We start from the raw sequence: 16,032 nt of genomic DNA, 5'->3' as shown, positions 1-16,032 counted from the left end.
TATGCACTTGTTGCGGGAGTGTAATGTCTTTAAGTGAGAGACCGGGTTGAGGGAAATCCCAGCTTTTCTAGGTTTTGTTGGGTCAAATAAACACACCCGCTATAAATACAGACATTCCTGGAAAATATATATTTTATTTAATATATATTTATTCATCATTGTTATTAATAAGTATTATAGTATTCTTATGTCTATAATAAGGAAATAGTTCTGCAAGAGTAAGCCTTTGCTAACAGCTCATAAATTACATAAGATAGCCCAAACTCACCTAACTCGTATCATCTAGAGTTAAAGGGGCGCTATATACAATAAACTAAGACACACAGTTCAACCCTGAGCCACACACACAGAATACTCAGGTTACAAAATTACACACTCTAGACACAACTGGCAAACAATTCTCAAAAAATTCGCTCCCCGTTTCTCTCTCTCTTTATGGCTTCTTGCAATGCCTTTTGGGGATTTTCTGGATGGGATCTACCAGCAACTTCTAGGATCATGGACTGCACCACCTAGGGACATGGAGGAACAACAGACAGGCAGACACAACAAACATCCAGACAGCAAGAACACAGAGCACAGTCGTAACACACCCTACAGCTCACTCTCTGTCCACCCCCTGACCCTACAGCCCACTCCCTGCTCACAGCACTAGACCCTACAGCTCACTCCCTGTTCACACTTGTAGTGTAGACAGCAAAATATTTTCTAATCCCTTACTCTGAGGGCCTACAGGCCACAATTACAGGAAGTGCATCATGTCATGAACTTGACTAATTACCGTCTCTGGTCCTGCAGCAAGAATGTATGCGCATGCGCGAAAGTATTTGTCTTTTCCTTTTTACTATAGTCTTTATCGAATAATATTTATAATTTTTTTACAAGGTAACTGGTGAAACTGTGCCCTCTCTAATCATGCTAGTAGAGAGAGTTTTGGTCAGCTTTTTTTGCTGTGAAAGTTCTACTTTCACCTTCCTGGTGTACCGCGGCGCAGCAGCATGGTGCCTTTGTTTACTCCCGGGAACAGCTGATTGCGCTGAAGCCGGCTAGCATGGAGACCAGGACCGCTAACATCCCTGATGACCTTTGGAGACGGACGCACAGGGGATGCAGAGGAGGAACTAATCAGTGCACGGGGAAATCGAGGGCGAAAAGACGGAGGCTTATGGAGAAAAAGCCATATAAGCCGCGACGTCCCACTATTGTTATGGGCAACGTTAGATCTCTGGCGAATAAAATGGACGAGCTAACAGCGTTAGCCATGAGTCAGAAGGAGTACCAGCAGTGTAGTTTAAGCGATACACTAGCAGACAAACAACCGCAAACTGGAATGTGGTTTTTAGAATATGTCACAAGTCTGATTTTGGGCTGTATCAGCGAAATGTGACCGAAATGCTATAAATATATGTTGCATGGCAGAATTGAGACCGAAGACCCTGTGTCAACAACCAGATTCACCATACAAGTTTGAGAGTCGGCAGAAATTTTTACAGTGCATCTTATTGGATGTATACGTGCTGCATGCTCAGTGTATAGAATTGTAGCGGTAATCCGATTTCACGTACTTCACGTGTGCAGGTCTGAGTAAAGCGACACACTTTATAAAAGTGTCCAGTCTTTTTACATTGTCTGCAAATTGCTGTTGTTGCAGGGCAATTTGTCGCACTGGCTAAATGTGTATCTGATCCACAATGACAGCATGTTTTCTTCTTACCAGGTATGACAGAAATTATTGATTAGATCATGTTTAGTTATTATAAGAGATCACTATGAACTTTATGATTTAGTACATGTCCATTCTGACTAAGCAGAAGGACTACAATAATGAAGTAGTGTGATTCAGTGTAACCATGTTTAGTTCATATTATGCATATGTGTGTGTTACAGGTCCCAAGTGTCAGGATTACTGCAACAGTGATGTGCGCAATCTGAAGAATAGTAAAACAGGAGAGAGTGATGACGACCGATGCACTGCCGTTAATGTCCAGACTGCATCTGTTTATTTGTTGTAACCAATAAACATCTCAATGTACAGTACAAACGCTTTACTGTTCTTCAAACACTGTGTTTATCTTACACAAAAATAATAATCAACTCCAACACATTTCCTTCGTCATCTCTTCACATCACCAACTCTCACTTATGGCGCATTTCCACTAGGGCCTACTTGGCGCGGTATGGTTCGATTCGCGACGGTTTGTGAGTGTTTCCATTAGTACCACTTCCCTGTGAGCCGGCCCCTTCGGGTACTTTTTTCGTACCGACTCGCTCGAGGTTCTAACCGTTCCGAAGCGGTACAGTTCTGTGACGTGGAGGAACAGCATGACACTGATTGGCCAGGGAGTGTCGTCACAGGTTGCGTCAGGAGAGCGACTCCTCCGCTATGCTATGGACTCCTCAGCCATTTTTAAAACCCATGGAGCGAAGTCCGTCCCCTGGTCAAACGCCGAGGTACAAACCTTTCTGTTAATAATCAGCGATCAAAAAATCCAGGGCGAACTGGACGGAGCCACTGGAAATGTAAAGGTTTTTAGCGAGGTTTCCGCGCTAATGGCCACTCATGGCTACCAGCAGTCCATTCAGCAGTGCCGGTCGGTCCAAGCAAAAAAAGCTTAACGCGATTACCGGGCGGTGAAGGACCATAACGGACGCAGTGGAGCAAACCGCAAAGACTGGATATGGTTCCAGCAAATGGATGTCATATACGGTCACCGGCCAGCCAGTAACGGAAGAGAAAACGTGCTGGACAATGTCAGTGCTGGAGGCCACGGAGAATGGTGAGTGTATTGTGATTTTAGTTTTACTACTAGGCTCGTAAAAGATGTAATATGAACGTAATATGAACGCATCTATTGTAAACGCAGGAATTTAGAGCTGTGTTTGTAGTTAATGTTACCACCACAGTCACTACTGTACAATAGCTAGCTCTTAGCCTTGCTAGTTGCTAGTTAGCTGTAGCCATAAACGCAGCATGAGCAGCGATGACGTGCTACACATTTTGTGCAGTTACGCTATATCGTTGTTGCTTTCACGGGAATGCTTGTGTTTAATATTTGTTATTTTTTACGTTCAAGATTCCCCTTCCACTGACGAGGCGAGCGGAGTTGGCGGAAAATGTTTCCTTCAACCTGGCTTTCCTCGGGGTGCCTGGCGAACTTGTGAACACCATGCGAGACAGACGCCAGTAAAAGCACACAAAATGTTGCTTGTAGTACTATAATTATTTATTTCATATAAAGCTATACGTATATATTTGCTTTTTGCACTTTTTTAAACTATATTATTTACATATGTTGTACTTTAAATATCTATATTTCATAATAAAGTTTGATTTAATTTGATTGTATGACTGATGCTTTTTATGCAGGGTGTGTTCAGCCTGTTTGAGTAATACCAAATTATTATCAATAATTAGAGTAACCACATACAATAATGAAGATAAAGATAAATAAGATACAATAATGCTATGTGTTAAGGGGCATCGACCGGTGTTGTGGTCGCATACAAATGATGTCACGACACTACAACCCGCGCGCCAACAGCGACTCCACCCACATTGGGGTGGTTCACCATTGTAATGGAAACACAACGCGACCGTACCGTTCCGTTGCGAATCGACCCGTATCGAACCGTACCGCGCCAAGCAGGCCCTAGTGGAAATGCGCCATTAGATGGAGACAACTAAGGCACAGTGTATTACACTGGGTAAATTAACTGGTTTTAATCTTAATATCATTTAGCTGCACATTGGCTGATTTAAACATCACAATGTACTGAATTTAACCTACTAATTACCAAAAATACAATTACAATATCTACAACAAATATAACATTCAACACAGAATCATTCCAATTTAACCCTTTGAATTCTCACGCTTAACATCACAAATTAACACACTGAATTCTATTCAATCAAATAAAACAAAACTCCTAAAACCGGAGTTGTTAAGATATCGCGGCCTTCCATCCACCTAATTCCACGGGGCTTCCCCAGTGGCGGGCTAACATTCTGTCGATCTCAACTTCGGCTAACTAAACTTATAACCATTAGCAGGAAAGCGCACAAACTCTATCACCGCGTCATCTCCTGCTAAAGTAAGAGGTAAACGCCTTACAAAATAGTTTCCGTGTGATTTTACCGGGTACTGACCTGAAGAATAGTAAAACAGGAGAGAGTGCTGATGACCGATGCACTGCCGTTAATGTCCAGACTGCCGGCCCGTCCGAAACCGAGTACTACACTACTATATAGTACGCGAGAAGCAGTACGCGAACAACCTAGTACGTCCGAAACCACCAGTACGCGAAACGTACCCGGATGACGTACTGCATCGGCAGCCATTTTTAAGTACGTGATTGCAGCACACTGTCCTATCCCATGATTCAACTGGAGCAACTGTCCTATCCCATGATTCAACTGGAGCAGCGGAGGAGTTCGAAATCAGAAAAATAAAATGGCGGAAAGCGGCGAGCCAGCAATTTACAAGTGTAAGTAGATACAAACACAAAATAAAACATTTTAAAAATATGATGATGTGCAAACCAAGTGCCGTTACAAGTAGTGTCACTGAGAATGAAAAATACAATTTGTTAGATTACATATATATCGTTTTTACATTTTTTATTAACGTAGTTAGCGAGTCCAAGCTGAGGTAATCTTGTTAGCTCGCTAGTTAACCCGTCAAGCTAATACCGAATAACTCGTATATCCGATAACGCGAAAAATGTGCGGTATTAATGTCGGTTTTGTTAGATTTATATGCATATGCGCATATCCGAATGGAGCTGTGGATTTCTGCATTTTTTAGTGTTTATGACCATCAGCGAGTCCAAGCTGAGGTAATCTTAGCTCGCTAGTTGACCCGTCAAGCTAATACTTATTGTCGTACCGATTAACTCGCAACAAAATCTGAAGCGCATCCGTCAATTTTAGACCATTTTGCTCGCAATGATTTTAAGACATGACTGACTAAAGCTGGGTGTATACTGTGCGATTTTTGGCCCATTTTCAGCCGATTTTTCACTCGTGTGACTATTTTTGCGATCGGGCCAAGTTTCGGCTCAATCGTGTCGTGCATCGTATAGTTTACACAGGTAAACGAGGAGCGATTCACACCTCACAACCAACTCCCGATCAGAAATCGCAGCGTCGCAAGAATATCAAACATGTTTGAAATTCAATTCGCTCCTCGTGAGAGTATCGCACTGTTGAAGCAGCTCCACGACCCGACTCAGTCGTGCAGTTTGAGCTGGAGCTGAGTACACGATTTAAAATATCGTACAGTGTACGCCCAGCTTTAATCTGGTTTACAAGTGGTTTGCAGGTCGAATTCCTTTGTTTATTTTCTTTTATTTTAAACCTTGGTTGTTTGTCATACTGATATAACGACGTTCGTGCATTCACCTCACCTTTTTAGTAATACTATTGAAAGGCTAACCTATTCTTACCATATTCTATACTATAAAAATATATCTAGCTTTGTGATTATTGATTTTTGTAACTTTGCTACACTGATACAGTAACCATCAATTTTAAAGCTATAGTTTATTCTTGCAGGGACTGATGAAGACACCAGGGACCTTATCCGGTGGAGGGTGGCCAATGCGTCCCTCTTCACCGGTAAAAGAAATGCAGCAGTACGAGGTTTTGAGTAAGTATTAGTAACTTTGGTTAAATTAATACATCTGCATTACAGGTCATGTACACTATTAATTACAAAAGGCTGTATGTAATAGAGATGTAGTATTACCAGTTTTAAGACAGTGTATGCATTTTACTGTAGTTAACGGTTATGTCCATTATCTTGCAGAGCCTTCATCTTGGAGAAAAAACTGCCAAAGGCAATCTCTCCACTTTATGTAAAAAAAAAGTGGGAGAACTTGAAGCAAAAATATAAAGTAAGTCTCTTCCTGATAGTTTATCAGATTAAAATAATTCTATAAAAAATAATAATAATAAAAAAATAATTGAGAGAGGCTGAAGAGAGAGAGGAAAGAAGAGAGGGAAACAATAGCACGAGAGGAGAAGAGAGATGCAGAAGCTAGAATAAGAGAGGAAAGGAGGGATAGGGAGGCAAGAGAGAGAGAGGAAAGATTTTTAAATGTATTGGAGATTTTAGCTAAAAAATAAATAGTTGTATATCAGCTTTCAAGTCTTTTGGTGTTATTATATATTGTGAGAATGATGACAGTAATACATTTGCAACTAGAAATAGTTAGGTTGTAGATTTAATTTAAATATGTTTAGATTTTGTGTGTGCACGTGCACACTTACCCAAGTCTTATATTATAGGTATACTATAGGTAGGGCATAGTTTTCAAGCTTATGCATAAAGGATGTGTGTGACTAGATCTTTTTGTCCCAAACAACTTAATTAATTAAACAAGTTTTAGTCTTCTGATCAGTAGCCACACTGAGTAGAAATTCTCATGTCATAGATCTTTTGAATGTATTGATGCACGAGCATCAGTTGGGAAGAACGTACTGCACCGAAATCTAGAACGTACTGCTTAAGTACGCGATTTCGGACGCAACTTGCGTCTGAGGCAGACGGAAGGTCCGCCCCAGATCAATCCAGCGCAACGCTCATTACACAAAGGTTCCGCTTCGCCACTATCTCTCTCCGATTCATATCAGGACAGAACTGAATACAGGCAGATTAATACGCCAAAATTTAAACAAAATGTAATTTGCTTACTTGTTTCCCTGAAGACAGTATAAATTGCATATATTAAAAAAATGCTTAAATATTACAAAACCCAAAATAATATGGGGATGTTTTTAGGGGCACTACATGTGCTATACTATGAGTAAGAGCCCTCATATTTGTCACTAGTCTACTATACTTGGGTCATTCAGCTTTCTCTGCATTCAACTGTTCAAAGAATGACAGAGTGAACTGAACACACATGCAGAAACCCGGGAAACTTTTACTAACTCGTCTCAAGGCATGGTGAAGGAAGAACTCCCGCGCACACAACGGGCACATGTAATTGCATCACTTCCTATGCAGCATTTAGTCTGATCCAATTCAACACCAAGCACACTTATGCACTAGTCACAACAAGTCAACTTGTCGAAATTCTGTGATTTAAACACTCCCTCTCTCTTTCTCTTAAGAAAAACCAGTTTTTGCGACAGAGGTAATGAATATTTATGAAGTAAGTTGCAATGGTCAGCAGTGTAACTGACCAATAAGTTTACTATGATCACACCCCTAAAAGTTGCTTAAATAGTTTGGTCCACTGCACAGATTCGGTATTTACCCTTAGGAAATAAGACTGATTCAACTATATTCCACCTGTTCCCGTTATCAAAACATTGGTTCCTGAGCAATCAGGATAGTGTCCCGTTTCATAATTCATAATTGATCAATATATTCGCTACGCACTATTAGATGCTACAGCTCACTTGCTGTCCACACCACTACACCCTACAGCTCACTCACTGTACACACCACTAGACCCTACAATTCACTCCCTACTCACACCACTAGCCCCTACAGGGCACTCCCTGTCACATCACTAGACCTTACTACTCACTCCCTGCTCACACCACTAGACTGCTCAGTTCCACCCTACAGCTCAGTTCCAGTTCAGATCACTAGATGTTACAGCTCACTCCTTGTTCACACTAGACTCTTCAGCTCACTCCCTGCTCACACCACTAGACCCTCCAGCTCAGTTGCTGTTCACACCACTACACCCTACAGTTCACCCCTGCTCACACCACTAAACTCTTGCATCTGATCCAGAAAGCAGCTGCAGAACTTAAAGTTTCCCAAGTTGAGATACAGTACTTCACTCCATTGATGTGTTCCCTCCACTGGCTTCCTGTAGTTACCTGATGTTAAACACTGATGGTTTCCTGCAAAGCCAAAAACAGACTTGCTTCCGCCACCTATTGTCACTTCATGGTACTGGAACAATCCACAATCCTACATAAATACAAGTGATTCATGAAATGCAAAACAAAGTGTAATCAGTAATTCTTTATTTAAATATATACAGAAATATTTTCAAATTAATAGGAACTACAGGTAATGCTTATAATGTCTATTTTAGAGACACCAACTGAGAACTAGACACATAACAAAAAGATACATTTAATAATAATACAGACCCACGCCTCCTGTGCTAAACTCACACCCACATTTACTGACAAGCCTTCTCTACATGGATGCTATATAAACCACTATAGATCAGACTTCCAGACCTTTGGAGTGCTGGGAGGCACCAAGCCCACCATGCAGATCACTTCAAGTCTGATGCCATTTGTATCAGTGCTGTGGATGACTGTGTTCAGCCCTGCAGGATGTAAAGCAAACCCAGTCAGCTGCAGAATGTGGGCTGAGCCTCAGATGCCGGTTTTTTCTATGGATGGAGATTTTATAATTGGAGGGGTTTTTACCATTCATTACTACACAAACTCAGGACAGAAGACCTACACCACGCAGCCGCCACAGCCACAGTGTTCTGGGAGGTCTGTCTGTTATGGTTGAGCAGGCAGAACAAGGAGCAGCGCATTTTAACTACATTGAAATGATAATTAAAATCCAATGATTTCTTGCTACTTTGTAGTCATATTATATGTGTTGCATTAATCACAGCTGGAGTTTAGAGACAAAATAAACTTTATTGTGATTTTTTTTTTTGTTTTTCTTATTGCAAACAGCATGGACTTCAGACAGCTGCGTTTCGCACGTGTCATGGAATTTACCATCCAAGAGATCAACAACAGAACAGACCTCCTGCAAGGAATCACGTTAGGATACCAAATACACGACTCGTGCTCTGACGTGCAGATGGCAATCAAAATTGCATTTCAGTTTGAAAACAGCTTTGACCCCATTTTCAATGAGAGCAGTTATTGTTCAAAATCTGCATCCGCCGCAGTACCTGCTATCGTAGGAGATTCTGCTTCCACTCCGTCAATTGCCATGGCCAGAATGATCGGTCTCTTTGGAATTCCTCAGGTAAACGATGCAGGCTTTAAGCCATTTTAAAAATCTTGCTGTCGTTTATAACAGGTTACATTATTTCTGAATGATTTGTTTCGAACCAACAGAAAATGTAACACATATAGACAAATGCATTATGTGTATTTTATATTTGTATTTTTGATTTAGGAACCACATAGGCGTGCCGTTAGCAAAATACGTCGACAAAATATTTTAATCATACTCATAGGCTACTGGTTTATTCCCATTTTGTTCTCTTACTAAATCACAGGTGAGTCACTACGCAACCTGCGCGTGCCTCAGTGATAAGCGGGAGTTTTCCACCTTCTTCAGGACGGTACCTAGTGACCAACACCAAGCGGCTGCACTGGCGAGAATGGTGAAATATTTCGGCTGGACATGGATTGGGGCAGTGCGCAGCGACACGGACTACGGAAACTACGGAATGGCAGCGTTTCTAAAGGCTGCGCAGGAGGAGGGTATCTGTGTGGAGTACTCCGAGGCTTATTACAGGACACAACCGCGCAGTAAACTGGAGAGAGTGACAAACATCATCCGTAGATCAACGGCCCGAGTGATAATAGCGTTTGTTCATACAGGCGATTTACAATTTCTTTTGGATGAACTGGCACGGAAACCACTACCTCCGCTTCAGTGGATAGCCAGTTCGTGGATCATGAGTCCCGAATTTTTGAAGTTTAACATCTGTGCTGGCACTTTAGGTTTTGGAGTCCCCCGGTCAGTTATTCCAGGACTTCGTGAGTTTCTACTATACCTTTCTCCAGCACAAGCCTTGAAATCGTCCATATTAACGGAATTTTGGGAGAGCTCGTTTAGCTGTAGCCTAAAAGGACGGACAGGCGTGCGGCAGTGTGACGGCAGTGAGGACATCCGCGCGCTACAGAACCCATACACAGACACGTCACAGCTGCGCATCAGTAACTTGGTGTACAAGGCTACATACGCCATAGCACGTGCAATACAGAGTGTTATCTGTAATGACACAAAATGCGACAAGTCCATTAAATTCTCTCCATGGCAGGTATAAATTTAATAAAACATCATCTTAAATAAAAAAATCAGCAACTTTTCACTCAAATGATCAGGTGTATATTACACTGAGGTTTGAGAACATGACATGAAATAAAAAAGGAAAGATAAGACTTAATTTTCCAAAAGGAAATGAATGTTTTTGGACACATTCCGTACTGGTTGTTATAATACAACATAACTCCAAATAATACACATATATATATAGTTGCATGTTAGTTTTATATGTTATTTGTATGAAATATATATGTACACATTCTTTTTAAACAAACATTCATGCAAGAGTCATGTGTTTAAACACTTCAGGATTAGAGGGGATTCCAGCTATTTGTTGAAGGAATTCACACAGTGCCATAACCTTTTAACACTCTAGATACTCAACCAGCTCAAGACAGTGAACTTCACTACAAAGAATGGTTACCAGGTCAACTTTGATTCTAATGGAGATCCTGGAGCTCTCTATGAGCTCATAAACTGGCAGTTTAAGAAAGATGGTGCTTTAGACTTTGTGCCAGTGGGCTACTATGACTCATCCAAACCGAGAGGACAGGAGTTCAGAATGAGCAGTGCTATCAGCTGGGTGGGAGGACAGACTGAGGTATTGTATAAAACACCCAGTACACAGTACAAAGCAGATCATCTGAAACTCCAGATCAGGTGTACTGAAACCCGTGACTGTTTCATTTATTCTTCTTGCCATACAGTTGACCTAAAGAATAATGTCCTATTGACTATTCACTTAATTTTATTGGATTGTTATCTAAGTATCTACTAAAATGAATACATTAACAATTATAAAAAAAATAAGTAGAGGGGAGATGTGAATTATGTGGAATATTTACCCCAGAAGCAAATTTTGTTAGTCTATTCATTAATGTCTTTTTAGATGCCAGTGTCTGTGTGCAGTGAGAGCTGTCTTCCAGGCACCAGGAAGGCTGTACAGAAGGGAAGGCCTGTCTGCTGCTATGACTGTATACCGTGTGCAGAGGGAGAGATCAGTAACAAGACAGGTTGTGTATCACAATAAATAATATTGAATGAAAGTTTTAGTTTAATATTTCAGTAATAATAGATTGTACTACCTATAATGCACCATTTCAGCCTAACCCTATGCATAATGGTAAATTATCCACATCCTGTATTAGGAAATAAACAAATGATCTACAAAAAGACACACCAGCAATGTTTTAAACAGCTGCCCAATCTTTGCAAAACATAAAAAATGTAAATGGGCCCTAATAAATGAACCATGTGTAATATTGGCAATAAAGCATTTCTTGAAATTGTATGAAGAAACCTCAAAAGACAAACGAATCTCTCTTAAACAGTGTCTAGCAAGTAAACTGTGAATTGCGGGTCAGAGAGAAAGAAATATATAACTAAGCAGTGTTTGCTTAGCTTTAGGACTTCTGTCTATGATAACAGTCTTACACTGTTCTTCTAATCTTTCAGACTCTTTGGATTGTGTGCACTGCCCTCCTGAGTTCTGGCCAAACACAATGCAAGACAGCTGCCTCCCCAAACCTGTTGAGTTCCTGTCCTGGGATGACACTCTAGCCATCATTCTGACAGTGTTCTCCATCACTGGGGCCTTCATGTCTGTGTGTGTTACTGCTGTCTTCTACAGACACAGGACATCTCCCATCGTCAGAGCCAACAACTCAGAGCTGAGCTTCCTGCTGCTCTTCTCTCTGACTCTGTGTTTCCTCTGTTCACTTACTTTCATTGGTCAGCCCTCTGAGTGGTCCTGTATGCTGCGCCACACAGTGTTTGGGATTACCTTCGTCCTCTGCATCTCTTGTGTTCTGGGGAAAACAATAGTGGTGTTAATGGCCTTTAGGGCTACACTTCCAGGCAGTAATGTCATGAAATGGTTTGGGCTTCCACAGCAGAGACTCAGTGTTCTTGCCTTCACTGTCATACAGGTAATTATTTGTGTGCTTTGGTTAAAAATTTCTCCTCCATTTCCTCTAAAAAATCTAAAGCACCATAAAGAACGTATAATCTTGGAATGTGGTTTAGGTTCTGCTGTAGGTTTCTGGGCTGTTCTGGGTTATATTGGACTCCTGGCTTTTTTGTGTTTCATTTTGGCCTTTCTAGCACGGAAGCTGCCTGATAACTTTAATGAAGCCAAATTCATCACATTCAGCATGCTCATATTCTGTGCAGTTTGGATCACCTTTATTCCAGCTTATGTCAGCTCTCCTGGAAAATTCACTGTAGCTGTGGAGATATTTGCTATTCTGGCCTCAAGTTTTGGTTTGATTATTTGTATCTTTGCTCCTAAGTGTTTCATAATTGTGTTTAGACCAGAGCAGAATACCAAGAAGCATCTCATGGGCAAAGTTCCCTCTAAAGCCCTTTGATATTCTCTGTGATGTAGGAGAGACAATATTAAGCTCCACCACCTCATATAACATGAAAACCATGTTGTTACAAGGCAGAGAAAACACGAGGGTTATATATACAATATAACAAGCACTAACAAGGAAGTCAACTAGACAGCACATGAATAATCCATAATAATCAATAATCAATTTCTTCACAACATAAAAAGTGATGAACTTTGTGTTGTCTCTCTGACAGGGTTCTAGAGAAATATAATCCATAGAATCCTTCAAAGTAGGCCTAGTATGCTAACATAAGGATCATTCCCTGAACACAACAACACTACTGTATATCACTGCATAAAAGCATGAACTAAAAAAAATATTTCTGGATCATGTTTATTATTTCTTGCTAGTAATGAAACATTATTAATTAATGTCACATTGAGGACCCCGGCCCCTCCCTTTTGGGCGTGTGTTCACGTTGTCCACGCGTAATTGTCTGCGTCTGTGGATCTTCGTGGTTGTGGTTGTGTCTTGTGATAATCCGTCTCACCTGTGACTCGTCTCGTAATCACGCGGGGCTAATGTGGTTTGTCTATTTAATGTGCGCTCGCGCAGTGTCTTGTGCTCGTCATTGTCTAAAGTTTACACGTCTCTGTGTGCGTGTTTAATGTTCTACGTGCGCTATTGCGCAACACTTGTGTAAAATAAAAGTGACGTCTGTCGCAGCCAGGGATTCTGTGTCTCATCCTTCGCTCCACCCCGATCGTCACAGAACGACGAGCCTTCTGAGACACCCAAGAATGCCAGGCTACACCAGCCGGCCAAAGAAGAGCCAGCGCCCCAGCAAGCGGCATCACCGTGCCTCTTCCTCCCCCCCGCGCCACGAAGCCACGCCGACGTTTGAGGAGATGGAGAGAGACCCGGCGTGTGCCTTCCAGCTGGCTGCATCGCGGGACTGCGAGCTGGCGGAAATGCTCCGCGAGGGCGCGGTAAGGACATGGAGGAGGGAGCGACACCCCCCTCCTTCCCGTGCCCTCTCGCCTCTGAGGGCGGGCGCCTGCGTGATAGGCGCTACCGCATCAATCCCAGAGAGTGAGTTTGGGGAGGGGGACTCCGAGGAGGAGGATTACCTCTCTCCGCCCAGGTGCCCCTCTCCCACCGTAGGTGACGATGAGGAGGAGGGAGAGGACTACCCTCCGTCGGTGTGCTCCGCGCCCACCGTGGATTACGGTGGGGAGGAGGAAGATGAGGAGGAGGAAGACTACCCTCCTTCCGTGTGTTCCGCGCCCACCGTAGACTACGGTGGGTAGGAGGAAGATGAGGAAGAGGACCATCCTCGATCCGTGCACTCGGGTATCTCCGAGTGCTCGGACAGTGAGCTCTACTCGGAGGACGAGGGTAGTCCGCCTCCCTCTGAGTGTTCTGCCGGGACTGTGAAGGGGAGGTGGACTCCAGAGGAAACGAGATGGACTACTCCCGGGGTGGCAGCCCGGAGCAGCCCATGAGCTGGAGCCAGGGCAGTGAGGCGATGGAGACGGAGGGAGAAGACCACACTGCCGGCTCCAGGGGGTTGCACCAGGCGTGTCCGACAGCCGCGCTGCACCCAGCGGCGGGTTCGCAGCGAAGGCTGGAGGAGGACCGTCCCCTGCAGCACCTGCAGCTCCCGGTCTCTCTCCCCTCATCGCTCTCCTCCTGGCGCGTAGCTTGGCGCCTGTTTCGTGTGTGTGTGTACCAGTGTTTGTGAGTCTTCCCGTGTGTGTGCCAAACCCTTTTTTCCCTTTTGTTCCTCTATGTGTGAATGTCCCTGTTTGTGTGTTTGTACAGGTCCCGTTTAATGTGTCTGACATCTTCTCCCCGGTCTTCCCAGGGAGGGCGGACGCTTCACCGAGGGCGATCACCTCCCAGATGCAGGACTGAGCGCGTCGGATCCGCCCATCGACGTGGGTTCGGGGCACTCGGTCCTGTTGGCACCCCGGGACGGGTAGTGCCCTTGGAGGGGGCGTCTGTCACGTTGAGGACCCCGGCCCCTCCCTTTTGGGCGTGTGTTCACGTTGTCCACGCGTAATTGTTTGCGTCTGTGGATCTTGTGACTCGTCTCGTAATCACGCGGGGCTAATGTGGTTTGTCTATTTAATGTGCGCTCGCGCAGTGTCCTGTGCTCGTCGTTGTCTAAAGTTTACACGTCTCTGTGTGCGCGTTTAATGTTCTACATGCGCTATTGCGCAATACTTGTGTAAAATAAAAGTGACGTCTGTCGCAGCCAGGGATTCTGTGTCTCATCCTTCGCTCCAACCCGATCGTCACAATTAATGTTTTAATGTTCAATGTTTTTGAGTCTGCCACTTTGCCTAACTACATAAAAGTTATAATAAACAGTGTTGGGGAGTAACGAATTACATGTAACGACGTAACGTAATTTAATTACAAAAAAAGTGTAACTGTAATTGCAGTTACAATGAGAAAATATGTAAATCAGTTACAGTTACTTCTGTAAGTATTAAGAATTACAATTTATTTAAATCTTTAAAAATATAAACAAAAACCTTTGCAAAATATTTAATTATATTTTGTATTGCTTTACGTCCTATATTGCTGTTTCCAGCTTGTTTCTGTGCTGGAGCAGCAAGCACGCAGTTCAGTTTCAGCTCAAGCAGCAATAATGACAGATGACTTTAAGCACTGTAAATTTAAAGAGCATTTCACATACATCAGTGAAAATGGCTCAAATTTAACTGTCCAATGCAAGCGGTGTTTGCCAGCTATCATGAAGTTGTCCACATCGAAGCAATCTATGTCAAACCTAAGGAAACCTTTAGAGGTAAGTGAGGTAAGTACGTACCCTCAGGTAAGTGCAACTCACTGATAGACGAAGCATGCAGGGAAAACAGGCTATCCACTGTGTTTGCGCTACATGTGTTGTCAATAAATGTGAACCACCTGCCACAATTTGTGATTATGCCAAGCCTTTGTGTAAATTTTGGAGTTTGGAGGTTTATTTCTGATCAGAAGGCAACCACTATTGAGGTTGTAAGCGAGCTAACAGCAAGGTATGCTGACCGTCAAACACTGTGACTTCCATAGTTAGCCCAGCTACCTGCTGGACTAGCTACTACTATTCACTTGAGAGTGTTTGATCTTTAACATGCTAGTTTGATTTACAGGCTAACCAAATTAACTGTTTAAAGTCCTAAACAGGTATTCGTTGGAATCATACATGACTATTATAGACAATGACAGATGGTATCAAATGAATATTTATGAATGTTTGGTGTTGATGCATGAAAAACGTTTGTCGATGTCTATGACACGACCTAGTCTACCCAATTGGTATCACTGGACCTATCTTAGACCTACCGTTCGACAAGCAATACATTTAAATTAAATTTAATGCTAAAGTATGCTTGCAATAAATGTGATAAATACAGATGAAATGGATGGATGAATAGGTGACGACGACAACTCACTCAAGCGAACCGAATCACTCAAACGCCTAACATTCATTATTAATTTCCGACCCCTGAGTTATCACATCCCAGCTCAGTTAGCTAGCTAACCGTTATAGCATTATGTGAAATATACATAGCAGAGACTTACTTTTGTTTGTGCACTTAAATGTCAAACAAAGTTTGAAGTGGTTGCATCTACATATCCTATACTGACTCCACAAGTCTTGCATGTCACAGTTCTTC

General features: G+C 42.6%; 1 protein-coding gene across 1 annotated transcript; it reads left to right on the top strand.

Annotated features, from left to right (window-relative positions):
• The first annotated feature begins 8,675 nt into the window (after nucleotides 1-8,675).
• Nucleotides 8,676-13,067, top strand: LOC143508864 (extracellular calcium-sensing receptor-like). Its single transcript, XM_076997467.1, has 5 exons — nucleotides 8,676-8,975; nucleotides 9,232-10,002; nucleotides 10,384-10,608; nucleotides 10,897-11,020; nucleotides 11,463-13,067. Exons 1-5 carry the CDS (start codon nucleotides 8,676-8,678, stop codon nucleotides 12,374-12,376), a joined length of 2,334 nt encoding a protein of 777 aa, XP_076853582.1. The 3' UTR covers nucleotides 12,377-13,067.
• The last annotated feature ends 2,965 nt before the right edge of the window (nucleotides 13,068-16,032 follow it).

The sequence above is a fragment of the Brachyhypopomus gauderio genome, chromosome 2 (assembly GCF_052324685.1).
Source record: "Brachyhypopomus gauderio isolate BG-103 chromosome 2, BGAUD_0.2, whole genome shotgun sequence".
In the NCBI taxonomy this organism is placed as follows: domain Eukaryota; kingdom Metazoa; phylum Chordata; class Actinopteri; order Gymnotiformes; family Hypopomidae; genus Brachyhypopomus; species Brachyhypopomus gauderio.
The sequence above is the reverse complement of the archived record's forward strand: the minus strand, read 5'-3'. Positions and strand labels throughout refer to the sequence as shown.

Coding starts and splice junctions, on each gene's coding strand:
- LOC143508864 (XM_076997467.1), top strand. CDS start 8,676: ATGGACTTCAGACAGCTGCGTTTCGCACGTGTCATGGAATTTACCATC. Junction 10,609..10,896: donor GGGTGGGAGGACAGACTGAG/GTATTGTATAAA, acceptor ATGTCTTTTTAG/ATGCCAGTGTCTGTGTGCAG. Junction 11,021..11,462: donor AGAGATCAGTAACAAGACAG/GTTGTGTATCAC, acceptor CTAATCTTTCAG/ACTCTTTGGATTGTGTGCAC.